Here is a 27,944-nt window from a genome sequence, read left to right on the forward strand (position 1 = left end):
CACAGCTACCAAAGATCAAGCTGACATCCTGCCAGAGTCCAAGTACCACAAGTCTCACAGGAGGCTTTTTTTAGCTTGAATTTATCCCATTTAGATGTGTTTCTGTGGGTCTCTATGACAAGCTGCCGCACAGATTTCAGCCCCACTCCCTGTGGTGACCTTCTAAAGTTTGAGCTGAGTTTTAGTATTTGCTGTTTTTTTGTTGTTCATCCCTTTTTTTGATTTCTTCCAGTTTGGTCTGTATCCAGGGACTTGTATTACATATATTTTATGGGGAGCAAATGAAATGTACCCTTGTAAAACGGGTTGGTACGAGAAACTTTTAATTTGATTGATAAAGCTTTTTAAAAAATCCATTATAACAAAATCGTCCACAGAGCTGCACCTTGTTAACTTTGCTGCACTCTTTATCGCTCACTAACTGTACTGCACTGTATTTTACAAGTGTCACCAAAGTGTCTCTGGTCCAATATAAACGAGAGTTTTTTATTGTGTTGTTAAAAAAGGCCTTATTGTAAGGCCTTATTTGAATCTGTAATGATGCAGGGCCTTACGTGATCTGTTACATGTCTAAAGACAGCAGTAGAGGAGGCAGTCTTCGATCGCTTACAGAGTGAACAATTCAAAGAGGACATAAACTCTGGTAGTGTAGCCATGATGAAGACATGCTTGATCGCAAAAGGTTATTGTTGTAGTATTGATTATTGTCTTTCTGTTTGAATTGTTAGATGGCTTAATAAGAAAGGATGCACGAACAAGCAACAGAAGCAGGTTGATGTAGTCCTTTCTCAATAGGACAGCTCCCGTCCTGTTTAAATAAAATTACAGTTTTTATAAGGGTTCACTACTCGTAGCCATTAGAATATAAAAAGGACTTGAAACTAACAGTGTACTATACTTCTTTTCCTGTCACAACTGTCTTCCTGGAACAGTTGCTTATTTTACTGATCCATTAAACAATTGTGCTTTCCTTTCCTTTCAAGGGGAACATTTGGGAGCAGATATTCCAAATATCCTTCATATTGGAGATGATCAATACAGTGCCATTTATAATCACAGTAAGTAATCAACTTATTCAATTGATCTCTTAATGTGTTCCACAGAAACACTCTCATTTAAGCTTGAGGCAAAGTTTGGTATTAGTCTGTCCTGAGAGATGCAATGATCTAATTTAATGCCTCTATGCCCAAAGAACTTATACTTAAAGAACTATACCAGACTTTACATTTCACCATCCAAACAAATGTACCTTCTACTGGTACAAATAAAATAGCCTGAACCTGAACCACCCAAATACTGCAAACTAACAAACTGCCCTAGAAAGGATATTTATTTCTCTGTAATGAAGATAATGCTTTCTAATAGCATTTAGAGTATATGAACTGATTTCTATTTCAACCTTAAGTCTTTCATGTTTCCTTCCCTTTTACCTAAAGATCTTCTGGGCTCCACTACGAAACATTTTTGTCCCTGTGTTTCTTAACTGCTGGCTAGCCAAAGGCGCCCTGGAGAACATGATTGTAAGTATTCACATCAAGCTGCTGTGCTGTATAAACTAAAGCTCTATTAAAGTGAAGAGCAGCAAAGAACACTTTTTCTTTTCTGTTGAAAGTTTCACAGATACATTTTTTTTCAAACTGTGGCAGCCATGCTGGAGGTCCTTAGCTCATTAATAACAATGTGTGGAAACAGAATTTAATTACAAACTCTAAGTTCACTGTTTCTGGTTGGCTGACTTTTTGCAAACAAATTGTATTTCATTACTTTGGCAAAGTAGCTTTTCTCACCCAGTTTTATTAGCTACATTAGTTTGAGTGACATTGTTAGCCTCTTGGTTAATTAGCTGGCTGTTAGAGCTATATCGACCATTTGCTCAGGTTAGTTGTCTCTCGGAGAAAAGATGAAGTGAGATAAATGACAAACTTTCACAGTTGATTAAAACAATGAATACAATACTTAAAGGCCACACGACTATGTTGCTTGTGTTGATAGATACATAGCAAACTGGCTTTTGCTCTCATGCCTTCAGTTAATCTTCATCTACGCATTAGCTTCAGTGCCTGGTAGCTTGCGGTGCAACTGAAAACACAGTGTTTTTTGAAAGGAAAGCAAAATCAACAGGCAAGTCAGGGCAAAAGAAAAAAAAGGGAGAAATTGCTGGCAAGACTAAATGGGACAAATTGCCACCAAACGACATCGAAACTAAGCAGGGATAAAAAGGACTGCTGCTCGGTGTTGTAGTATGAGTGTTGTCCAGGATCTGCCGCGGCTACCGAGTGACTGGTTCACAAAATTCACAAGAATTAGATGATATCCAGCTGGTAGCGTAGTGTGTGTTCTCTCACTGTTAGAGATTTAGATGAGACCATGACAGAGGAAGAGCTTTATGCCAAGGCGGTAGTTAGGCAGATGGTAGAAACTGAGAGCGAACAGGCCAGCACATGGAGAGAAAGCAGTGACAGTTTGGAGAGGCAGCAGAGGGAGGCAGTGACAGGCAGAACATGCCAACAAGGTGCAAGTGAAAAATGAGTCGTGAGTGCCGACGATTCGCAACAGTATACCAGTGTAGGACAATCCTGAACTGTACTCCACCAGTATACAGTCTGTAGGCTACTGAGAAAAACATGTACATAGTTAAAGAAAGTCTTTACAAAAAGATTAATACTTTTCTTGCATTCCTATGGGATTTATTTGTCTGCATATTTTTTTTACTGAGAATTAAGGATTTGTAAATAATATTCATATTTCATTTAATGATAACTCGTATGAATAACGGCAATAAAAACAGTATACGCCAAAAAAGGCCAACAGGTCCATCAACTCTGATCTTAAAATCTCGTTTCCCACCTCCAGAATGATTTCCATCGAGCCATTCAGAGAACCCACTCTGCCATGTTCAACCAGGTGTTCATCCTCATTTGCACCTTACTGTGTCTGGTTTTCACAGGGTGAGTGAACTTCTGTTCTTTGAACTTCTGTTCCCATCTTACCATGGAGGATCACAAGCTTGTACTGACCTTTGATGCAAAGGGTTCACTTTGTAATTCACTCTCTCTCCCACTGTTGGCAATGTGAATCTACTGGACAAGGCAGAACATACGGAAGAAGCTATGTATGTTTTGAAGCAGACCTAGTGATCAGGCAGGAAAACATTAAAAAACTATGAACAAAGCAACGCAATTGAAAGCGCATGGGTAAGCTAATATTATTTAGCCACCTAGCTAAAGTTGCGAAAAAGAAATAAAGGTAAATATGAAGTATTTGGACAAGGTGTATACAATACACTTTAAAGATTTTGGCATATGTGCATAATTGTGCAAGTAAACTGTTGGCTATCAAGCCATGTGCTCTGAAAAAGGCAACAAGAGGTAGGTTTAAAGCAGTTTACCTTCTCCATGCTTGATATCTCTTAAATCAACTTTAATCAAAGCTCTCACTTCCATGATTTTAGATCTTTGTCAGCCTTTGTGTACCTTAGTCAGTACCATACATCCTTTACTCCAATCTATCCAGATAGACAACCTTATTCCCCTGTGCCTCTGGGTTTCATTAACTCTCCACCTTATCAATGAAATTGAATTAGCCCAAGTGGTGAGGTGAAGCGAACTGAGCAATCAATAGTGTCTTCAAATGACATACAGAGCAGGACTTAAAGCTGTATTGACTCTCATGCCCTTTGATCTCAGACACATTGGACTTGATGTCCAGCCCCCCCAGGCTTACCCATCACACTCAGACAGATTACACAATGCAAGATAACTTTACAAGTTTAATTTGAATGAGCTTGACCTGTGGGAGGAATATCTTTGCACCTTCAAGACGTTTAATAATTGCTTCATTTTCTGCAGAGCCTGTGGGATCCAGCATCTAGAGAGAGCCGGGAAGCACCTGACTCTGTTTGACTCGTTTTATTTCTGCATCGTCACCTTCTCCACTGTGGGCTATGGGGACGTAACGCCACAAATTTGGCCTTCCCAGCTGCTGGTGGTCATTCTCATTTGTGTTGCCCTGGTTGTGCTCCCGCTGCAGGTAGTGATTCTGGTTAACAATTTTTTTTTTTCCCCAAATTGGAGTGATCAGTTACAAACTTTGTCCTGTGTTATAATCAGACTTTTGTTGATGTTTAAAATCTTTCTGACCTTCTTGGGGTTATCATCAGATATGATATTGACATTTTCTCGCGGCTATCTCAGACTGACAGCAAATGAAGATCTGATACGGTGCTTACATCTCTGACATATTTGGCTGTCGAAAAAGTCTGCAAATCTCACTCCGTATTCAGGCCAAGTCATTTTGGCTCAGACGATCTGCGTGATAAATTAAGCTATTTACTGTGTAATTTATTTCCAAAGACCACAAACAGGTTCATCACTTGAAATAGTGTTTACTGTCCCTGTAGAGCAAATTAGATGAGAAATAGAAATGAACTCCTGCTGCAGGCAAACGAACGCATCAGCAGTTTACACTCCATTGATTTTCGCCATCTGTGTCGAAATGACAAATCTATCTTGGTTGTTCGTTCTTGCTGTCTTGACATCTCAACGATGTTGTTTGTCTTTGCTGTCAGTTTGAAGAACTTGCGTACCTTTGGATGGAGAGCCAAAAGTTAGGGGGAAACTACAGCAGGCACCGGGCGCAGACGGAGAAGCATGTGGTGTTGTGTGTCAGTTCGCTGAAGATTGATCTGCTGATGGATTTCCTCAACGAGTTCTACGCTCATCCCAGACTACAGGTATTAATTAACTGCATGACAGTGGCTAAATAATATTTCCTTGTATACTAATTTAAAGTGTGTCACTATTTTTTATTGTTTTAGGGCTGTGAAACAATGACCTTTTTAAATAACCAAGTTCTAGTTCATCGTGATTAATCGCATTTTTAATCTCATGTTTGAAATCCAATTATTTAACATTTAAAATTGAAGAAGTTAGGCTTTTATTTAGAATGTGTTATTCTTTTAAGCTGAGAGTTCTTATTTGCTGTTTAATTTCAACCCTGCTTTTATTTTGAAATACGTTAGTATGAACCTTCTTGTAGACTGAAGGGCAGGACATTAATTTAACCACGAGAAAAAGGACCTTGCAGCAACATCATTCTTCTCCATCACTGTGACTACTGGGAGACATCAGTGGTGCGCCTAAAGGGCCAAATACGTGTGATTGATTGCAGTTAATGAAAAATAAAAAAATTGCAGTTCCAGGTTTTGTTTGAACTCTTAAGGAAGTTATTTGTCAAGTATTTCTCGTTAATTTTTAATGACATTATAGCTCAAGAAATGCTACTATGTTGAGAAAAAAAACCCTTTTTTTTTTCACTTCATTTGCAGGACTACTATGTGGTGATCCTGTGTCCAACAGAGATAGACATTCAGGTTCGCCGAATCCTCCAAATCCCTCTTTGGTCCCAGAGGGTTATCTATCTTCAAGGATCTGCCCTCAAAGACCAGGACCTGATGAGGGCCAAGTGAGTGAAACATACTGTATTCAAAACAACACACGCCTGTACAGAAAATAAAAAATGTATGCATGTTGGTGTTTTCACATTAAATGAAAGCTTCTATTAAAGTTTTATCAGCTGGATGTGACTGAAAGATGCATACATGTGAAACGATAGCCGCCTATCTCGACAGTTGGTAGAAGTACAGTAGCATGGTTCGACACTTCTGACTCCTGAAAAGGTACAAATATATATAGCAGAGACACTTATGAGTGCACTTGGCTGCCCTCTGCTTGCACATTAGTGCAATACGATGTCACTCGACAGCACACAGATCCTCTGCTCGTATCGTGCATGGGCTTTGATAGAGAATGTGATCGATCACATTTTGACTTTTCCCATCCCCCAACATGTTTCTGAATATTGCAGCACCAGTATTGCCATTCATGGTTTTAGAGGAGTTCTTGCAGCTTTGCATACTGGTCAACTTGTGAAGTGGAACCAATAAAAATGGGTATTAAGTCCATCCATGCAGCACATGACGATTTGAAATCAAAGTCATGAATCAGTCCGGGAGCCTTCCGTTTATTTAAAAGAACCCCTCTCCTTGTTTATGTGCAGCTGTGAAGGTAAAAGAGATGCGGAAATTTGTTTTTATAACCATTTCATATTTTTAGGCTTAAGTTTAGAACGTGTGAGTTTCCTGTCATGAATGAAAGCTCTGCGCCTCAAGTGCTGACAGAACCGCACTCTATTGTAAAAGCAGATTTATTTTTTATGCTAGAATGCTTTTTAACTTTTTCAGCCATTGTCTCCAGAAATGAAAACACTCATCCCCTCATTCATTGTATGTTTGATTGAATTCATTTGTCACAGTCACCATCCTCTAATCCTGTCTGTCTGTTTGCGTTTTTATCTTCTCTGTATTTCTCCATCTATCCTCAGGATGGACGACGCTGAAGCCTGCTTCATCCTCAGCAGCAGGAACGAGGTCGACCGTACCGCTGCTGTAAGTCACATCGACAGAAATATGTCCAAGCGGCCGTGAAAATAAACTCTCTTTCAGTGATAATAATTTCCAAGGAGTAATTTCCCTTCACACTCTACGTCCTTAATAAATAAGCCAAGAGAGTCCGGGGGATATCTGCATGATGTCATGACTCTCTTGAAACTGCCATTGAGTATTGAAAGCACATTGAGCGGCCGCAGCAAACTTTATGCTCCATAAAATTCTGATTTCATTTACAAATAAGTCCCTGCACAAGTAAAATAAAGCCTTCTCTGCTTTCACAGGATCACCAGACTATTTTGAGGGCTTGGGCAGCGAAGGACTTTGCTCCAAACTGCCCTCTCTATGTCCAAATTCTCAAACCAGAAAATAAATTCCATGTTAAATTTGCAGGTAAGTCCGAGAAGAACACCTACAGGACATCAAGAAATTAAGTAAAAATTTCTTTGTGTTCGCACTTTGTTTATATTCAACCTATCATTTCAATCAGATCACGTTGTTTGTGAAGAGGAGTTCAAGTATGCCATGTTGGCGCTGAACTGTGTGTGTCCGGCCACGTCTACCTTAGTCACACTCCTGGTCCACACCTCCAGAGGACAGTGAGTACATCCTTCAAAATATATATACTTTATGTTTCACCATGACGGGGATTCATCCATGCATTGAGGGATTATTGACAGTCAGTGTGTCATTTATAGTCGTATGGGTTATGGTTTTCAAACTTTCTCATCAAAGACTTTTTGCACTTGCTGTTTAAACATTTAATTAAATCAAATAAAGTGTTTCTCCAGTCAAATAAAATGACGGCTGGATAGATGAGCACGGTATAAAGTAAGAGTTTTAAGACTCGCTAAATACACTTATTCACTCTCTTGCTGGGAAGAGAAGATCAATAGCACTTTAATAATAAGTGTGTATTAGAAACAAAAGTACTGAAACGTTGGTCTACCATTGTTATTAGGGCCGGAAACAGGATGAAAGAGTTATTCTGTTCAGAGAACAATATGAACTTGTTTAAAAGTTGGCTGTGAAGACGCTGGTAGGCAGGTGTTTGTTTTTGCCACGTTGGATAGAGGCCATGCTTTTATACAACGTCGCTGCAGTCCGAGCTTGCTATCAGCTCAGCACAGGTTGGATGGAGCCGCTTTAGTGAAGAAAGTAAAGCTTTCTGAAACTCCATTACTGCTCTTCATATCATTATCCCAATTCTGAATAATGTTGTCAGGTGTCACATATCCTTCTCATACCACTCAGGCTGAGTAGGAACACTTCTCTTCATGCTGTATTCAGAGTCTCTTCACCGCTGTGAAAGTGGTGTCAAAAGGCCAAATTAGAGATTTTGAAAAACGTTGAATCATTTCCTTTCAAAGTTTTTGGGGGCTATCAAGGAAATGTTGACTGTTTGTCTTGGTTTGTATTTAAACAGAAGAAATAGATCTGAATATCGTCTTCGCCTCTAACTTTGACTTCGTTGATCATATCGCATGTAGAACTCTTTTTTTTCTTTCTGAGATTTAAATCAGTGACAGTTTCTGCTTCCAGAAGAGCAATCTGTGTTCATTATGTCAAATGTAAACCTTTCTAACTTCTCCTGTTTTGGTAATGTTAAACTACATTGTGTGATTATTCATGTGGACGGAGTAGATGGATGAATAATAAAAGATGACATATACTCCTGCTGCAGAGTTTTGACATTTATACAGATTAGATTTGTTTCAGTCTGCAGAGCTGGTGGCTGTGCCGTCAACACAACATAAAGGCATCACTGTAAAATCAGTAAACACAGCCCTGCTTCTGGTTTGACTATTACTCCTCCTGTTATTTAGTATTCTGTGCAAGATGGCGCTATATTTATCTTCACTGCTTTCCACATCTGAAATAAAGCACATCCATACATTTCCATATTTTGAATCTGGACTGGCTAAGGGCATGTAGGTTACAGGTAGCAGTTGTTAATTTAATCATCACCACATTGATTAAAAGTAGTTGAGAACATGACCTGCCTCAATTAACTGACCCTATAGCCTTTTGAATCTTCTTTTCATTCTTGAGTTCAGAATTCAGGAGGCTGGGGAGTAACAGGCCATAGAAGGTCATGACATGTCTGACAGTTCTATTAGTCTATGGGGGAATTAGGACTGCTGAGTTGCAAATAAAGTCAAATTTAATTCAAACTGCATTAATCTATGATATCAAAAGATCTTTTTTAGTCATTTAGAGAAAAAAACCCCCAATGATCTCAAAGTTATATCCTGACATCAAGTTCAAGCAATATATTTCCTGTGGTGCTGTTAGCCTAGCAGACAGGTGGAACCCCATGTGCAGAGACTATAGTCCTTCAAGCAGGCGGCCTGATTTCTGGCTCAACTCCTGCATGTGGCAGCGGCAGACTTCGGGTTAAAAAAAAAGAAGCCAATGTAGAGGCAAAAATCTGCAGTTCATCAAGTGCCCGCTTGGGGCTGTTTCCAAGAGCTGTAGAAGTCACATACACACTCCATTCAAAAGTTTTTGCAGCAGACATTAACATGTTTCCAGCCTGGTATTAAAAAGGATACTGGTCCGACTTGTCAGTGTCCTCTTGGACACTGTGCTGGGAGTGATGTTTTTTATAAAGCATTTGTTTTGATTTTATAGATGATAGAAGTTAGGCACAAGGCTGACCTGATTGACGGGTAGACCCAGTGTAGCAGTCTGTCAGGAGGCTTAAACCTGCTTTAGCTCTTCGCCTGTCTGTAGGTTTTCTGAAAGTTAGGTTGAGACAGAATTTCCAGCATTGCAAGCCTCCAGTAATAAGTAACATCCATTAATAAGTAATAAGTAACATCAGTCTATGGTCATTTCACAAACTCTGATCTACCACTGTCCTCTCAAATAGAGGTATAGAAGCCCTTATATAGGTCCCTGTTGTGCAGGAGGGCGCGATACGGCAGAAGCCTGGTGCCTACAGTCATTACAGCCCTCAATAAAAATCCACCGCAGTCCCAATCCCCGGTCCCCCCATAACCATATGCACTGTATGTCCTGTCACTGTATGTCCTGTTGTCCCACATGTATCCCCCTGTGTTCACCCTCTGTCGGCGTGCTGCCCTTAAAACTGTACACTGGTGAAAAAGAATTTCCCCTCAGGGACAATAAAATAAAAAGTCAAAGTCAAGTCTTCCCCCGAAAAAAAATTCCAATCCATCCAATCAAACAGAATAAGGCTAGATATTACTTAAACCTGAACACTGCTCCATTGATGTTGTTGTTCCAGGGAGGGGCAGTTATCACCAGAGCAGTGGCAGAGAACGTACGGGCGCTGCTCCGGCAACGAGGTCTACCACATCCGCTTGTGTGACAGCAAGTTTTTTGGCGAGTACGACGGAAAGAGCTTCACTTACGCCTCCTTTCATGCCCATAAGAAGTAAGTAGATCTCCTCCCTGCTCAATCTGGAAACATCTCTTCTGAAAAAAAGCAGCAGAGCCGATTCCCATGTGGACCTTTTGCACCTGCTTCTCTCCCCAGGTATGGTGTGTGTTTGATCGGCGTAAAGAGAGAGGACAACAAGAGCATCATGCTGAACCCTGGTCCCCGACACATCATGGCTGCTGCCGACACATGCTACTACATCAACATCACCAAGGAGGAGAACTCTGCCTTCATCTTCAAACAAGAGGAGACGCACAACAAGGGGCTGCCAGTCACCGGACTCTACGACGCCCCCTCGAGGCTGCCAGTGCACAGCATCATCGCCAGCATGGGTGAGACGGAGAGCCAGTGACAGCAAAGAATAATCAGATGATATGAAGATGTCTTACATTAGCACTGAATACATAATACTTTACTTTATTAGGACATTTCATGAAATGAACTTCAAACAGGAGACATTTTGGCTGTAACACTGACTCCAAACTTTCAAGATAATCTGTGCAAAAATCTACATTAACCACTTTCCTCATGTACAATTCCTCAACATCACACGTCCACATTTAATGCTCTTAAATTGGACTTTTACATACTTTTTTTAATGCACTCACACTTGAGGGTGGCTGCTGCCTTGCTGATGCTATATGCTTTTGCTGACTGTTATGCATGACTTTTTTTTCTTACATGCATATTTTGCTTTCTTGGCTGACATTATTGTGTTGTGCTTTTTCTTTGACCTGTAAAAGTTGATCAGGCCACTTCATATGGTAAGTTTGTGCGTGAAGCGTCCCTTTTTTTCCACTAATTCATCCGTTTATTTGATGGAGTACAATATTCCCATTTGAGCCTGTATCATACTCTGTACGTCGCACAATGATATAACATGACTGTGTGACTAACACTTGATTTAATTCAGTACAGATGCTTATTGTATTTATGAGCTAAAAAAAAATACTTTTTTTTGCAGAAAAGATCATACATGAAAATGACATATATCATATTTCTGATAATGCTGATATATGTGTGGGCATATATAATGCATTATATTATATACAGATAATATGATGTATGTTAAGAGCATCTTTGGTGACACTCTCACAATGTCAGTACAGCTTGCTTGCCTTGTGTGGTAGCTTTAAGAGTACACTTACACTGATGGATGATTCAGAAAGTAATACATTCTCTCAAGGTCACACTAAGCTGAGATAAAGAGGGGGGGGGGGGTGGCAGTTTGCACCCAATATGCTGAACAAGCTAAACATGGAGCTTATCAATAAGGATTCAACATGAAAACGTGCACCAGGAAGAGCAATGTTTACTGGGATAAAACAGTCACGAGTTCAACATGGCATTGTGATTTGAAATCTGTGGACGCGTAATGATAAAAGTGCTGCGTGTGCGATTTCTAACTGCATCTCACACAGTATCATGATATGATGTTTTAGGAACTGTAGCCATCGATCTCCAGAACCCAGATCCGCCGGAGGAAAGCAGCAAACTGACCTTGCCGACGGAGAACGGAGCGGGAAGCCGCAGACCAAGCATCGCACCTGTTCTGGAGATCGCAGACTCCTCCGCCATTCTGCCCTGCGACCTCCTCAGCGACCAATCAGAAGACGAGACCAATCAATCAGACGAGGAGGGCTCTATAGGGTCCGAGTAAGTAATGAATATATTGCAAGAATGAAAGCAGCTTGGACACAATGATTGACACTCAAAGATTTGTTGGCTTTATAGTGTACATTTAGTCGGACCTGCAGCAGTTAAAATGTGAAAACGTTCTCATAGTGCAAACGTCCTGAGCCATATACTTGATTGATATTACCAATACTCGTCCTTGTCATCTCTCGGCGGTTGTAGGCTTAGAGATGGATGGGTTTAGAATAGGCGTGTAATCTGTGTGTCATAGTGCTTTAAGGAGCAGTAATGGCAGTGATGGATGTGTGTGTCATGACAGGAAGGTCAGTGCTTTCCCTCCTGAGTGGAGCTTCTGTTGTGTGTGCTTACCACACTCCTCACACCTCGAAGCCAATCCATCAGTTCAATGGATTAGACAGATAGCTGCCATTAAATTGGCTCAGGTAGTCAGAGGAATTAGCTTATCTCAGCTGCTTTGTTCTTCTTTTTGTCCCCTGTATAAACATATACATCTTTTTGTATACGTCTGTATCAATGGTGAAGTGCGCCTCACTAACCATGTCTTTTTGTGCAGCAGCTGCCAGACCTAGACAACGTATATCTTATAAAGTTTGACATCTCTCTCTCTCTCTCTCTCTCTCTCTCTCTCTCTCTCTCTCTCTCTCTCTCTCTCTCTCTCTCTCTCTCTCTCCCGCCATGAGCCTTTTTTTTTTTTCTTCAAAAGTTGTCACACAGTTACAATTGGGTTGGATGGAGGCGACTGCCTTGTATGAAGAAATCACAGAATAGCCTAAGATGCCACAGTGCCACCATGTGGTGTCAGGTTGTAGATGCATCCATTAACAAAGTAAGATTATTTTTTATTGGAGGTGGGGAAGTGTAATTGAAGCTGGCCTTCGCAAACCAGAGAACACAACCGAATTGAAACAAAATGAGACATAATTAAAACGAATTAGACAACAAGCGGTCTGAGATCCTCTGGCAGAGCTCTCCTGGCAGGCCCAAGGTCCAGGCTGACAACTTGAGGGGACAGGTCTTTTGCGGTCGGACTCAGAGGCTTTCTGTTTGTCTTTTCTACCAGTTTCGTGAAGGGTTACCCTCCCAACTCGCCCTACATCGGCAGCTCTCCAACTCTGTGCCACCTCCTGCCACAGAAAGCTTCGTTCTGCTGCCTTCGCCTCGACAAGGTGACTTCACCTGCACGAAACTGCAAAATTGAAATAACAATATTTCACCAAACAAAGCTGAAATGCATTTATTTTTTATCGCCAACTTTCTATCAATATTTGAAAGAAAGAAAGAACTGATGATTTATCCCTCTCCTGAGGTCAAAACACAACTAAAACCTGACTGATTGAATCATCCCCAGGGCTGCACTCATAACAGCTTTGAGGATGCCAAGGCATATGGCTTCAAGAATAAGCTGATTATAGTGTCAGCAGAGACTGCAGGAAACGGTCTGTACAACTTCATTGTCCCTCTTCGTGCTTACTATCGGCCCAGGAAGGAGCTCAACCCCATCGTGCTGCTGCTGGACTACCCGTAAGGAACCCCGCCGTTCTTTCCACCTGTTGTTTGCTCTTACTTCTCTAAAAAAGTAAAACCGCTCACACGTGACTGAAGAAACTCAGAATGATAATAAGAACTTTATTCACATAGTACCTTTAAAAACAAATGTTTACAAAGGGCTTTGACAGCCAAAGCAACGGCAGGAATTCAATAACAACACAATATTGTCAGGCCAACAAGAGAGACCTCTACAACAATCATGTAAATATAAGGAGCAAGAAAGATACTATAGGCAGGTCTCAAAAGGCAGGTAAAGCTATAAAGCAATGCTAAAATAAAAGCTACTTCTTCCTGCACACAAGAGCCTTTTTATATGTTCGGGTAGATATCCTTCATGTGTGTCTGTGCTGCAGTTATCTGCACCTTTTTCTACTCTAACTCACTTTGCATTTCATTCACTTTGGACAAATGTCTGTGGTTGTTGACAGATGTTAACAGATAACTCAAAGCTAATCTGTTTTATGTTCATGTACTGTATAGGTTTTCTATGTAGAGGCATGTCACACATATTCCCGCACCAGTATTTATGCACATGCAACACGACAAAGATAAGAGAGTTTGCTGTGTTTGTAGCTGTTTAGCACGTGTTTCGGCATAGCTATAATAAACCAGCTTTCATGTTGTCTCTCTTCTCATACAGGGATGTAAGCACTTACGTACATTCTTTCTTACAGTTGTCTTGTGTAAAATAAGTACAAATGCATCTGGTACACTTTGCATATTCTCATGTAGGTCAGGGTTGCCTGCAGCAGCTTCATTAGAGCTTGATTAATACGGGTCGACCCTGCCTCACGAAATGAACAAACAACAGTTTTACATTATTAATGAGTAACAGTTCTAGTTTGACTTCAAACGATATAAAGGACGGGATCTCTGTTGGACTGTGTGTTGCATTTTATTGCGAACGCAAGTGGGCGTGAAATAAAAACTGATCAACATGTCTGCATTTGAACAACATTTAACATTTAAAACGACCAAAATGCTTTTTCAGAGAGTGACAGCTACGGGTTTCTCTTCTTCTTAGCACATAAATGACTTTTGCGATACTTGTGAAAAGCTAGTTCATTAGTCTGTTTTATATGTTAGGGTAAATATACGGTGTGTGTGTGTGTGTGTGTGCTGCAGTGATCTGCACCTCTAACTCACTCTGCGTTTCATTCACTTTGGACAAATATCTGCAGTTGCTGAAACAAATAATCTACACGTTCAGGGAGCAGAGAAAGCTCTGACGAAGTGAAGCCATCTGAGGTTCTAAATAGCAACCTATGAAACCTTCCAGTTACTCAGTAGTAATCAACATGTTGTTTTCTCTCTTTTTGTCTATTAAACGTCATTAATACGATCCCTGCCCATGATTCAGAATATAAACTTATGAACATCATAATCTGTGGTCTTATGGAAACATAATTAGTTCTTTCCTTAATTGATGTTTCATGTTTCCCGCAGGCCAGACAACCACTTCTTAGAGGCCATTTGCTGCTTTCCGATGGTTTACTTCATGGCTGGAACAATCGACAAGTATGTGTTTGGATTGTTAAAAAAATAATTACAACCTAATCTCGAGTGTCTGTTGGTAATCAAAAAACTAATTTAGTGCCTCATGAAAGGAAAACAATATGAGAAAAACAGCATAAAAGATAACTGTACTGGTGTCGAACTTTAGGTTGTATAGATGCTGTATATTAGTTTTCTTATAATCACATGTTGCTTTGGTTGAGAGAAACACTGCAACTTCAAAGTTTAGGATTTTTTCATTTCAATTAATCATCTACAGTAAATTGGTAGTGTTCTCAGAGGCTAAAGACCAAGAAGGAAGATCTGCTTCATAGATCTACAGTACCTTTAACATTTGTAGCTTTTCAAATATTCAGCGGGAGGAGCAGAGAGAACTCCCAAGATTCCCCGCCAGCCTCAACATCATATACTGTAGCATTTAGTTATTGTAGTCCTTACTGAGAGTTTAGAAAACGATTAAATGAATGTGTGGCATGCATCGATTTATTTTCTGACAATTCTTGAAGTAACATTGTTGTTTTGTGACCAGCTTGGACAACCTGCTACAGTGTGGAATAATCTACGCCGACAACCTAGTGGTGGTGGACAAGGAGAGCACCATGAGCGCTGAGGAGGACTACATGGCCGACGCCAAGACCATCGTCAACGTCCAGACCATGTTCAGGTTAGTCACATATCAGAAATGTGAAATGAGATTGTTTCAAAGCGTACAGACAAAGTAATATATCTGTGAAACTCATCTTTTACTGATTATCTAAAAATCTAATACATTTTGTCACTGCCACAGTGTTTCTCACCGCTCAGCACAAAATGTCTCGTCTCTCTCTTTCCTCTCTCAGGTTATTCCCCAGTCTCAGCATCATCACTGAGCTCACACACCCGTCCAATATGAGGTTCATGCAGTTCAGAGCTAAAGACTGCTACTCACTCGCTCTCTCCAAACTGGAGAAGGTGAGTTGTTGATGTTCAAAGGTTTTGGCTAAAAGTGACGAGTGTCGGGTAAAAACTCAAATGTACATTTTAATTAGTATATTTAGAAAAGAGTGCCTGGCTTTTCCTTACACTAGAAATAGTGAAAATGAGAGAGGAAGAATTTTTGCATTAAAGTTGTATCATTATTCTTGATCTTAGATACTCTCTGCACTCTGACGTGACTCTCAAACAACTTGTAAGTTGTCAGAGGACCAAAAAATAACCAGCCTGTTATCACGCTTGTCTTGGAAATGGATTTAAAAAGCAAAAGTTCAGCAAACCTTCAAGAGAAAAATGTTTTTAATCACTGGTTGCTCTGTTACTGTTTGTGTTTGTGTCTGCAGATAGAGCGTGATAAGGGCTCCAACTTGGCCTTCATGTTCCGTCTGCCGTTCGCTGCAGGCAGGGTGTTCAGTATCAGCATGTTGGATACACTGCTTTACCAGGTTGGCTAAAAGGACTGTACAGTGTGGGGTACAGTGTGTACAAGCTCTTATTGTTGAGTGTCATTTGTCTAGTGATTGTGTGTCATAAATGTAAGTTTGGGCAGCTTTGTTTACTCAAAGCAGGTTAAGGACTTCCCAGATTTGTCAGTATTTGAATGTCAATGTTTTTCTTGTAATATTATTTTCTTTTTACATCAAGTTTGATGCTCAAAGAACAAGTTTCAGAAATGTTTCCCATTGAAATGAGTAACTAATTGAAAGCTATAAAGAAAACTCACTGGAAATATTCACAAACTAAATAAACAAGAGGGATAATATAATTACTCACTTATATGATGATGCTAATTAGCATGCTAATTAGTTGCATAGTCACGGCTATCTAATTCTAAATGACCCTGGTCTGTGGTTACTAGGCCAATAACTGAGTTTGCTCTCACTGCTTATTGATAGTAAACTTGGGAGTTGTTGTACATAAATTATGATCTCAGGGTGCCTTTGCTTAGGCTACGTCTACCTTTTAGGAGCCAAACTAAGCAAAGAATATTCAAATCATAATTCATGTTCAACAACTTCCTAACTTTCAAGAAGCAGTGATTAAGAGGGTACTGAGAGCAAACTCTGAGTTAATGGTCTTGTTGCTAGACTGTAGAATAGTGTAATAATGAACAGCCAGTATGCTACTAATTAGCATGCTAATATGCAACTAGTTGCATGGTGAATATTATGACTTTAATTTAAAGTCTTCTATTTGGCCATTTAACTGGATTATTGCATTTAGCTGGTGTTTTTATGTCTACATGATTTTCTCTTTTACCTTGTTAAGGTCAAAGTTCCTTCACTTTTACCGTTGTTTTTTTTTTACAGATAAGATTTATGATTTCTAGTAAAGTAAATTCAATAAGCAGTTTCAAGTCTGTAAACCACAGATTCATGTCAAATTGAGAGCCTCTTTTTGTAAAAAAAAAAAAAAAAGCATGCACACGTCATCCTAACTGCTGTACAGCTGGGGTTATAGTTGACCATTTTAAATCACAGCTTTTCTCCTTGTTTTGCCAGTCTTTTGTGAAAGACTACATGATCGCTATCATAAGGCTTCTTCTGGGTCTGGACACTACGCCAGGTTCTGGGTACCTGGGTGCTGTAAGTATAAATGTTTGTTCTGCAAAGTAAACAAAGTCTTAGCTCAGATGAGTGTAATGGTGTCTTACCTTGAGTTCTTTTCAACCCTTAGATGAAAATCACAGAGGAGGACCTCTGGATCAGGACGTACGGGAGACTCTTTCAGAAGCTTTGCTCATCCAGCGCTGAGATCCCCATCGGGATCTATCGCACTGAGTCACACATGTTCTCGACGTCAGAGGCAAGTTTCATCATATACTTTCTATCTGAGCAGTTGGTTTTCTTTTGATTCCAGCTTTGGATTCTGGTTTGGCTTTGGCTTGCTTTTATTTTCTATTCCCTGGTTTTGTATTTTCTTCATTTCTTTTTTAGCTACATCTTCCCAAAATTTTCAGGTTATGCTTCCTCTCTTTTCATTTCTTCTGCCTTCATTTTTGTCCCCCTACCTGTACATGTATCTCCTTTGTTCAATTCTGCATTTTGTTCTAATTTTACTTTCTTTTTTATATTCTGAATTTCAAATTTTGACAATGCATCTCTCTGTATTTAGCTTTTTTATAACTGGCTGCTTGTTGTGCTTAAGCCTGTATTTTCATCCTTTTTGAGGGTTTTTTGTTTTATGTCAAGCAATAGAAGGAAATTAACATTGTTGCCCTTAATACCTTAACCAAAACTGTTAAACAGTGTGTTCAGTTACAGCATGTATCTACAGTATATAGTTCCTAATAACATTGAGCAAGTATTTTAGTGATTAGTAAGTTTAATAAAGTAACCAGTCCTGATACAGAGATGTCCCGTTTAGCTACTGTTAATTTCCTAACATTTGAGCAATGATTGATAAAATAGTAAATCAACCGTATTTACTATTTAAACCGCTGACTTTTTCAGTTTGGATGATATAGTTTGCTTTGAATGCCTCCATCTTTTATTGCATCTCCTTTTGTTTGGATGTCTGTTTGTCTTTGTCCCTGTTTCAGGGTAAGAACAGTTCTGCACAGGTAAGATCCAAATGTGCTTATTTTTCATTTGGATGATTCAGTATCTTGTTTTAATACTAAAAAATACCTGACAGACATTTCACAAAATGTAAAGGTCATGATCATTACAGCTTGGGAATACAAGCTTCTGGAAATACAGGAGTTTGCTTTACAAGGACTTATTATGTTTTAGACAGTAGGACAAAAGTAACATGAACATGACACAGCTTTAACACTGTCTCCTGCTCTCACAGTCTCAGGTGTCCATAAACGTGGAGCAGGGCGCAGAGCACACTGAGCGCAGAGACACCTGGAAGGAGAAAGCATCTCACAGAAACTCTACCACGAGCGACCAATCAGAGCACCCGTTGCTGAGGAAGAAAAGCATGCAGTGGGCGCGGAGGTTGAGCAGGAAGAGTGCCAAACCGTCGAGCAGAGCAGAGAGAATCTCGCAGCAGAGACTCAACCTGTACCGACGCTCAGAGCGGCAGGAGCTGTCTGAGCTGGTCAAGAACCGCATGAAGCACCTCGGCCTGCCAACTGTAGGATACGGTGAGTGGAGCCTCTGATGGTGCGATGTTCAGAGGAGAGGAAGGCAGTGGATTAGATTTGTAATGAAGATGACTTATAGAAGTTAAAGCCTAACTTTAGAGGAAAACTAGATGCAGTATATGAGGTTATTGAAACCTACTGAAGTCGTGTTTCTCTCCTGATATTTGGATATTTAATGAATGAGTCTTAACATAGCAGAAAAAGAAGGATCATTCAAATAAAAACGTTTGTGTGTTGATGTCTCCCACAGCAGCTCTCAAGGCAGAAATAATGTGAAAGGTTGAGTTTAACCTCAGCTGATACAACAAAAATCCTTTCTAACCATCGAATAAAAAGGTTCTGTTCAGGATAATAAAGCTCAGCTTCCACCTGGGTTTGATGGATTTGATTTCAGTTCACTTAAAATTACTCAGGCGATTTCTCTTTATTTCTCTTTAAGCTGTCAATGAGGAGTAAACTCTGAATACATTTTCGTTTTAAAAAAAACAAGATTATTATCTGTTAATGCCAAGTTTTTATGAGCAAGAATTAAAAAATATATACATAAAGTAAATGGCTCCAGGTTTGCAGATGTATTCCCTTCCTCCACTTCCCCTTTTGTTTCCATCATTTGAACTGAAATCTATTCGAGCTTTGGCTGTTATTCTGGTAAAATAACAAAGTTTAAAAACTCAAAGACTACAAATCAACTTCAACTCTTTGAGGCCCAAAACATAAAATCTTGAAAATAGCTTGGTTTAATCCATAATTACATAACATAGTGTTGATGTTAAACACTTATATAATATAAGCTATAAAGCCTGGCTGTCGCTGTTCATGAAATTGAAGCAGAAAAACAAAGACCCTCAAAGAAACGTGTGTAGTTCCGGTGATTCTTATGCACTAAGAAATGTCAGCCACTGAAATTATTTCTGCTGTGAGAAAAGCTTAGTGTCAAAGTCTAAAACCAGTTTCTTCACTCATGTCCCCTCTCCTCATGACCTATCAAGACACTGAAGTGCACGTCTTGATGGTAGAGCTTATGATAACACACTGCATCATCATTTCCCTCCATTAAACCTGTTCTTCTCACATTAGTTTCACACATGCATCTTGTCAGCAGTGTGTCATCAAACATTAGTAGTCACCATCATCCGACACTGTGGATGTGAACACATGATGCATGAAGACGCAGGAGCCCAAACCTTGTCTCAGTTGCATTTTATAGAAAACTTATTTTTGTAATTTGCCTGCATTCTTCTTCTGCTCTTTTTATTTCCCCTTCACTTCTCTGTTTCCACCCAGCTTCACGCTTTCAAACAGAAGCAGAATCATGCTCCAGATGTGTGGCATTATGCATAAATATCAAGTAACGTGTGGATTGAATACGTTTCAGGAAGAACCCCAAAAGCTCAAGACCTTCTTATGAACTCTGAATGTCAGTGAGGATTACTGCGACAGGAGCATATATCATGTGACAGATGAATCATTTGGAAGTGATTCTGTGCACACTCACTTATTGCATGGCTTCTCTGCATCGCTCTCACACTCTTTTTTTTTTTTTTTTTTTTTTTTTGAAAAGTTCTTTTTGAAACTGCAAACTGGTTTGCTGCCTGCCTGATTGTGTTCTTTTTCTTGTTTCCTTCCCCCCTTTCTTCCTCTGTTCCTGTGCTTCCTTGTTCTCTCTGACTCCTCTTCTTGTCCCTCCTTTGGCTTTGTAGAGGATGTTTCTAATCTCACTGCGAGCGATGTCATGAATCGAGTAAATCTAGGATATTTGCAAGGTAACTGATGAGCTGTTTATAACTCCTTTACAAACATGTGAGTGGGTACGTCCATCATGTGGAGAAAGGAACTTGTCCTTTCACCAGCATCCTTTGATATCAGAAAAAAACATGTTCTATTGTTTTCATTTATAAACAATTTGTAGTATTGTAAATTCAAAGTAAGGCCGTTGAAGATTAACGTTGAATGCCCTTGCTTAGAGTTGCAGGATATTTCAGAGCACCCATATACAGAGGGGACCAGGCCGTCAGGTTAGCTGGTTGATCACAGTACTGCAACTTTATCGCATGAGTGTGTGTGTGTGTGTGTAAAAGTGTGTGTATGTGTGTGTGTGCGTCATGGCAAAGTAAGCAGTAGATCAGCAGCCAATCTCTCACTTTCTTGCTCCGCACTTTCTCTCTCTCTCTCTCTCTCTCTTTCTCTCTCTCTCTCTCTCTCTCTCTCTCTCTCTCTCTCTCTCTCTCTCTCTCTCTCTGATATCTTTTCTGCATTGTGTTCTCGTGAGGTGACGTCCCAAACAGCTAGAGTTCTGCAGGGCATCAGAGTTTTGCTTTGAGAGTGGAGCGGAACGCATTATGTCTGTGGATGGAAGGCGACATGGACAGTTCAAATGTGAACCATTAGATTTACTGTACGTGTGAAAATTAGAGGAACAAAAGCTACTTTCTCCCCCTCTTCCTGTTAGTCTGCCATTTCCCTAATTCAGCACAGAAGTGAATCTTCACATTTATACCATGGCTACAACTGTGGGTAAGAATTATCACTATGTGAGGACTCTCAACTTGAATTGCCACGACACCCAAAATGAGATGAAAAACTGTTAAAGCTCACCTCCAGTCTCACCAAGCTGCAGTCATATGAAAGTCCACCATTAGGGCAGCAAATTAGCTGTGATTTCCCTTCAGGACTACTTTACTCAAGAGCTACTTCTGAAGACTATTTCCCTCAGCACATCCTTTTTTTTTTTTTTTTATGAGGAAAATAAAAACGCTTTTACGTCTAGGTTAACATTTTAATTGCAAATTATTTTTGCCACATTTATTGTTGCTTTTACTGAAATAAAAGAGCCAGCGACTTAAGATCAAGACTGTATATTATTAAGTCTAAATAGAGGAGGGGAAGCCAGTCACTGGCTGAAAATCTGCTGAATCTACTTTTCTGGAGTTTCTCATTTTGAATCAAATCCAGTTAAAAACACGTTGATTTATGTGACTACTTGGCTGAATGAAGTCTAGACTATCTTCTCTCTTTGTTTGGGGAGATTTTTGCCTTCGGTTTGATTTTCAGTAAGTGACAGAGTTAAATAGAGGTCTACAGGTTCGAGATCTTTAGTGTGCTGTGTTGCGTTGTACTTACTGTAAATTAAACTTTCAACGAAGAAGTAGAAGTAAACACTCAAAGTCACTGTTTAATAGGTCAGTTGGTCTTTAAAAAACCTGAAATTATTCCTGTTTATGGCCATGGTATAATCAGTATTTGATACACTATATAATAACTACAGTGAGGTTTAGGGGGGAAACAAATAGACATGCTCTTTTTTCATGACTCAAATCATTACAGCACATTTATTTCCACAGACTTGATCAGTTCTTCAGTATCATAAAATAAACATCCAGATGTTGCTGCAGCTGCAGGTGAACCTCTTCCACTCTCACACTCACAATGTGTTCTGCTTCACTCAGTTTGGTTTGAGTCGCTCTCTGCGTTTGGTCCAGTCTGACGGATGCTGGAGCATGTCTTTTGTGTGTCTGTGGGGTGTGTCTCATGTCACTCTGGGGGGTGGTTAGGGTGGGTTGTGTGAGGGAGCTAAGTGTTGTCCGTTGGCATGGCAACCTGCCGCCTTACGTAGCCTGTCGATGCGGTGTTGAATGCGCAGGAGAAAAACAGGAATGCAGTGGGGATGGACGCGGACGCTGTCTGCATGTCAGCTCTGTTCTGAAGCTGCGCATGGGCCAGCAGCATGGGCCTCCCCGTGTTCCTCTCAGTGCCATGATAGTAACGGTTAGCACTTCTCTCTCTTCCCCCCAATCCCCCTTCCCCGCCCGGCTTTATAAAGGGCCCCAAGCAGGTGGGTTTTTATGGCTACACGTGTGCCCTTTCCCTTCCTCTTTACAACACGCAAAGCAAGTAGGAGCTGCCACCAGAGAGCACTCAGAACACGCACACAGATATAAATCACACACACACACACACACACACACACACAGATATAAATAACATATACTCGTATATGACTCATCTGAGTCAGCTTCCCCTTATTGTTCAATAAAATAAAAGCCATAGTTGAAAACAGTTGTCATGGTAACATAACCTTTATAGTCATAACAGTAAAATGGTTACAACTCTTCACTTATGTTTGTTGAACAAGTTACTGGTGAATGTAGTGATTAAAAAAACACTAAGCTCAGTCAATTGGTTTGATTTTCGCTTTTAAAAAAAAAAAAATTTAATTGATTCTGACACATTTATAAGCAAAAATTGAGAGATCTTTGGGAATTAAAAAAAAAATTAAATGCATTAAGTAATGTGTAACAAAAATAGCACAGTGTAAACATAGAACCCTTTGGTGGTAAGTTTGAGGCTATTTTAAAAAAAAATTTTGAAAGTTATTTTCAAATATATTTGAACACTTTCAAAAATCCAAAAGCATATATCCTTCAGTAGTCATACTAATATATATATATATATATATATATATATATACATATAGTGCCTAGCAGCTGTAACAAGCTTTCTCTGGATCAACAGTCAAACTGACAAAAAGAGCTTCCCCACAACCCTTTTTTTCATCCACTTGCTCTGATACTGTTCAAGGATTACTTATCCTTTGTCCTCAGTGAAAGGTTCAAACAGAGAGGGGTTCATATGTTCAGGGCTCATTTGCTGGATGATGTTCTGTATAATGGAGGAGGACTCCAGAGCAGCTGTGAATGCCTCCTCTGTTTGTTTCTCCAGACGAGATGAACGACCACCAGAACACACTGTCCTACGTCCTCATCAACCCTCCTCCTGACACCATGCTGGAGCTCAACGACATTGTGTAAGATACTTGTACTTTTATGTCCAGTGGATTTGGGAATAAGCAGGATGTTTGCCTAAGGATCCAGCATAATAAGCAATGATACAAATATCCTGCAATTACACTCATTATTGTGATATTGTGGGCTCAGACAAAACAGTAGGTGCCAGTTAAATCCATATGAAGATTTTAAGATATGAACAGAACCCTGGTCTCAGTTACTTTTCCTTGATAGCGGCTGATGATGTTGATTTGGTCTTCTTAGGTACATAATCCGGTCCGACCCGTTGGCACACATGCCAGAGGACTCCCAGGTGGGTCAGTCCCGCAGCACAAGGAACCAGCAGGACTTTGGCACAGAGACGAGGGATGAGACTCACCTCTGAGAACCCCTCAGCCCTCCACACCCTGACCCTTAATGTTCAAGCCCGGCCTGGGCCGAAAAAATCTGGTTTGTGTCCCACAGATGGAGGCTTATATCAGCGGTCCATCATGAATGTGCATTATGTGTCTCAGAAATAATCAACGTTGTGAAGACAGCCACGAAAAGAGCTGCTGTTTCCCGCTGAGCTGCTACAGGAGGATGCATGAAGAGTGCCTAGTTAACCACCCCGACTTCCCCAAGCCCACCCGCTGTACTAGCACACGTCACCCTCACAGGTTTCATCAGTATTGTCTTGGGTATTTGGATTTTTGCACACATACTGTACAGGATATGAAATCATTTATCACAGGGATGAAGTTGCCCTCCTGCCACGACTACAACCAACTCAACTCATCTTTCTACCTAAACACACCAAGAACTGAATCTGGGGGGAAATAAACCCTCCTCCTCATCTTAACAGTCCTGTTTTCTACAAAGTGAAAGGTACATATTTCTATCAATTTGATCATTTTATCATCAATTGCACTTCATGTGCACTTTTCTTCAATTATTACAAAGTATCTGTTTTTGGTCTGTGTTCGAATCAGACGAGATTTGATTTTCTTTATGAGCACAAACGTTTTTTACCTATGAATATACACACTGTAGTGGCACTTTGATGGGCCATGTTAGAATCATTAGCATATCTCTTTTGTTTGGTTTGTTTAAGATGCAGATCTTTTTTTGTATGAAAGGTTGAATATTGTTATATCATTTTGATGCGTTTAGTGTCCTAAATCATGTCTGCTACACTCGACTGTGCCATCCTTTGGTTTGTAAATATTTTTTTGTATTATGTTATGTGCCAAATGTTCATGTTTTGTGATATCAGTGTGTGTGTGTGGGGGGGGGGTTTCAAAGAGCCTGACCGACATGAGCCCATGTTATTCATTATCAGAGACACGTTGGACAGTACGTAAATTTTTTCTGTTCAGAAAAAGCTAAGCAAGGTAGAAGAATATTAAGGCCTGATTAATAGACAAGATCAAATGATTTTGGTGGTCCTTAGTTTGTTTCACTTTGCCTACAAAACATTCTATATGAATCTGTATTTATTTGTATAAGTTTTTCATATTTACGTCAAAAAGACGTGTATATATTTTGTTTTTATTTATTATTTTGTAAGATATTGTTTTTTCTACGTCTCTGAGAAGTATCTTGGTCACAACACTACAATAAGTGGATTTTCTTTTGAAGAGTGTTGGATAGTCTGTGTGATCAATGTGAGGCAGGGAAAGCAGCTAGCTGTACATTAGGAAGCTTACAAATGTTACTCATATACTTTGTTTTGTGTGTTTATTCTTTAAAAAAAACTCTGAATTGGCTATTGTAGCTTTGGATAAAACAAGCTAGACGATCTATGAATTCAAACCAGGCTACCTGTTTCTCTCGGCCTCCAGTGTTTTTGCTATGCTAAGCTAACAGTCCTCTGTTGTATAGGCTAATAACTGACAGACCAAATCTCTATGTACAGATTCCCTTTAAAAAATGGAGACTCTGTATTTAGGTGCCTGGACTTTAATATGTTAGGTTCTTGGATTCTGTTTGCAGTAAATGTGTAGTCTGACTAGTATTTATGGAAATGGTAAAATGACTTGAGCTTGTCCGGCGCTTTTCTGGTCTTCTGACTACTCAAAGCAAGTATGTATCAGCAGGCAAAAAAACAGTCGGTATGGAGTCGGTAACAATTCAGCACAATAACATTTCATGACAACTGTTTATCTCTATAAAGGGAGATTTGCTTGCGAGTATAGCTAACATTACGTTCTATCAAAGTTCAGCCTGAGCAAACCATCTGTTTAAAGCTGAGTAGCAAAGCCAATCATAGCTTAGTTTTCTCAACTTCCTGTAATGTATCATAAATGATTGATCCGACCTCTGTCAATCAATCAATCTTTATTTGTATGGAGTCAATTCATAACAAGCGTTATCGCAAGACACTTAACAAAAAGTATGACAGGACCTTACAGTAGGCCTACTCTTTGTCTGTTAACATTACAAACGAGCAGGTAAAAAGACCATGCTCATTGTTGTGTTTACAAAAAGCAGATAAAAGACATCTACCTCTCTGAAGAAAACTTTGAAAAACCTTTCCTTATTTTGAGGGCCGAATTGAAAAAAACTGCCTTTTTACTTTAAAAAAAAATCTAAAACAAGGAATTAAGTCGGATTGAAGCCTCTGTAGCACAGTAGAGTATTTATAGTCAATCTAAGACCTATCAGAAACAGATGAACAATGTAACTGACATTTACATTGTAGACATTTGAGGAAAGGTGAATTTAGCTTCTCTCTTGATCTGAGTACGTACATTGCTTTTTAAGTTGCTAATCAGACTGTAAACACAGCAGCGCACGGAAAAGGACATTTTGACTGGAGGTGATTCAGCACTAAACATTTGCTACACTAGTCTTAGAGGGTGAAGAATTTGGACATCGTCTTCTTCAGGCGAGAAAGCAAGTGGGCTTATTTGTTGACTTAGCATCTAAATGCATCTAGATCAAAAGTATACTTTCCAATATACAGTATTATCCATTTACCTTGACTCAAATATCATTAGCAGTGTTTGCATCCCACAGAGGGATCTACCTTTACTTTTGTGATGTTTCCTTAATTTCTGCTTATTGTGATTGTCCAGGTTCATAACTCTTTTTTGAATTGTAGTACAGCTGGTAGCAGTTAACACTTTGCACAGACGGGGACAGGTACATTCATGTGTCTCTCTTAAATCTACTTGAGTTGAAAATGAAGTGCTCTCTTTTTGTACAGATGCCTTCAGGCCACCTTGCGTATAAGGCAGTGTCAGTGTGCAGTTATCATTCCTCTACTAATTTTTTTTTCTTCCAGCACTGTAAAAATGGACTTTTTCTGTCATTTTTTTGTTGTTGTTGCTTTTGTTTCGTCTCTTCTGTGTGTTAAAATAAAGAGAGAGGACTTGAACGATTTTTGCACTAAGCTCTGCGGGGATATCACGAGCAGAACAGCAAGACCCTTTAACCTGAATCTGTGCAACACGGTGGACAGTATTCAACCTTTCATGTGACGCAAAGATAAACATGCAGAATCATGTTGTGCAGTTAGTTTGATTTACATTGTAGTTGTTTGAAAGGTTATTTTGGTAAAAGTTATTTTCTGATGTTAAAGAAAAAGGAAGTGAATGACACAGCATTCTCAAATGAACTGATGTGTTTGGGTTTTAAAATGAGTCAGTTTAAGCTTTTTATGTTTGAGTTTGTGTTTTTTGCAGAGTCCCTCCAAGATGAAGTTTTGCTCTTTGCTCTGCGACCCCTCAGATGTGTCAGTTTACAGGGCAGGAGAGCTGAGGAGTGAAAATGTGAGAGATCGTGACAGACTATAAGATCGATGTTCAGTTCATTCATTGTCCTCGGTCCTCACTTGTGATAAATCTAAAGTCTCCACAATGTTCACCATAGATCTCCTCCTGTCCATACTTACAGAACCACACGGGGCATGTAAACCTTAAAAAGCATGTTTTGATATTCAAGCTTGCCAAGAACGATGATTTGTTTTTTGGACATTTAGCAACAGCTAGAGAAACCCATAATCAATCAACTGCTTGCAAGTTGGAGCCATTATTTGATACTGTGTATTTATATGAATGGAACATGCATGTTGTCTAGGTGTTTCCAAAAGCCAATGTATTATGTTTACCTCCACTTTGTTTTTAAGTCGATGTCAAAAAGGGGTTAATCCATTTTGTACTATTTCTAATGAGAAGCGAGTGTACTTGGACATAAAATATGAACAAATAAATGCTGCATGCAGCCAGAGAAATATGAATGAAAGACTTTTTTATTGATTGTTGTTTATTGAGTTACAATTAGTAAGGAACAGATTAATGGTATCGCATATTTTATTGTGTTATTAATCTCCCATAGATAAGTATTGATTTGATCACACAATAACAGTAGGGAGTCACACATATTGTCGCTTAAGGAAGGAGATGAAAAAACAACTTGTAAAGAGGCATCCTTAAATTTTATTTTACTTTCTCTTCCCATAATAAAAAGTTATTTGCAGTGGCTTTCTTGAGATCCCTTCTTATTTTTCTTCTATTGAAATAAAACATCTGGTTTTCC

The 27,944-nt window shown here is 39.6% G+C and overlaps 1 protein-coding gene across 23 annotated transcripts in view; it reads left to right on the forward strand.

The window, feature by feature from the left end:
- kcnt1b (potassium sodium-activated channel subfamily T member 1b) overlaps positions 1–27,639 on the forward strand; it is a 69,756-nt gene extending 42,117 nt beyond the window's left edge. For 6 of the 23 annotated variants that reach the window (XM_079357178.1, XM_079357195.1, XM_079357200.1 and 3 more), the window contains 28 exons: positions 984–1,058; positions 1,437–1,520; positions 2,854–2,948; positions 3,849–4,029; positions 4,568–4,732; positions 5,327–5,463; positions 6,382–6,445; positions 6,730–6,838; positions 6,936–7,044; positions 9,699–9,848; positions 9,951–10,186; positions 10,598–10,618; positions 11,297–11,510; positions 12,571–12,676; positions 12,859–13,031; positions 14,505–14,576; positions 15,103–15,237; positions 15,413–15,524; positions 15,890–15,991; positions 17,048–17,131; positions 17,223–17,351; positions 18,088–18,108; positions 18,342–18,639; positions 20,340–20,402; positions 20,604–20,654; positions 22,460–22,471; positions 23,359–23,443; positions 23,688–27,639. In XM_079357178.1, coding sequence (XP_079213304.1) covers positions 984–1,058; positions 1,437–1,520; positions 2,854–2,948; positions 3,849–4,029; positions 4,568–4,732; positions 5,327–5,463; positions 6,382–6,445; positions 6,730–6,838; positions 6,936–7,044; positions 9,699–9,848; positions 9,951–10,186; positions 10,598–10,618; positions 11,297–11,510; positions 12,571–12,676; positions 12,859–13,031; positions 14,505–14,576; positions 15,103–15,237; positions 15,413–15,524; positions 15,890–15,991; positions 17,048–17,131; positions 17,223–17,351; positions 18,088–18,108; positions 18,342–18,639; positions 20,340–20,402; positions 20,604–20,654; positions 22,460–22,471; positions 23,359–23,443; positions 23,688–23,808 — 3,204 coding nt within the window. In that variant the 3' untranslated portion in view covers positions 23,809–27,639. The remainder of the gene's footprint in view (positions 1–983; positions 1,059–1,436; positions 1,521–2,853; positions 2,949–3,848; positions 4,030–4,567; positions 4,733–5,326; positions 5,464–6,381; positions 6,446–6,729; positions 6,839–6,935; positions 7,045–9,698; positions 9,849–9,950; positions 10,187–10,597; positions 10,619–11,296; positions 11,511–12,570; positions 12,677–12,858; positions 13,032–14,504; positions 14,577–15,102; positions 15,238–15,412; positions 15,525–15,889; positions 15,992–17,047; positions 17,132–17,222; positions 17,352–18,087; positions 18,109–18,341; positions 18,640–20,339; positions 20,403–20,603; positions 20,655–22,459; positions 22,472–23,358; positions 23,444–23,687) is intronic. The other 17 variants (XM_079357194.1, XM_079357187.1, XM_079357181.1 and 14 more) reach the window with 11 other exon arrangements.
- The last annotated feature ends 305 nt before the right edge of the window (positions 27,640–27,944 follow it).

The sequence above is a fragment of the Symphodus melops genome (assembly GCF_947650265.1).
Source record: "Symphodus melops genome assembly, chromosome: 1".
Lineage (NCBI taxonomy): Eukaryota > Metazoa > Chordata > Actinopteri > Labriformes > Labridae > Symphodus > Symphodus melops.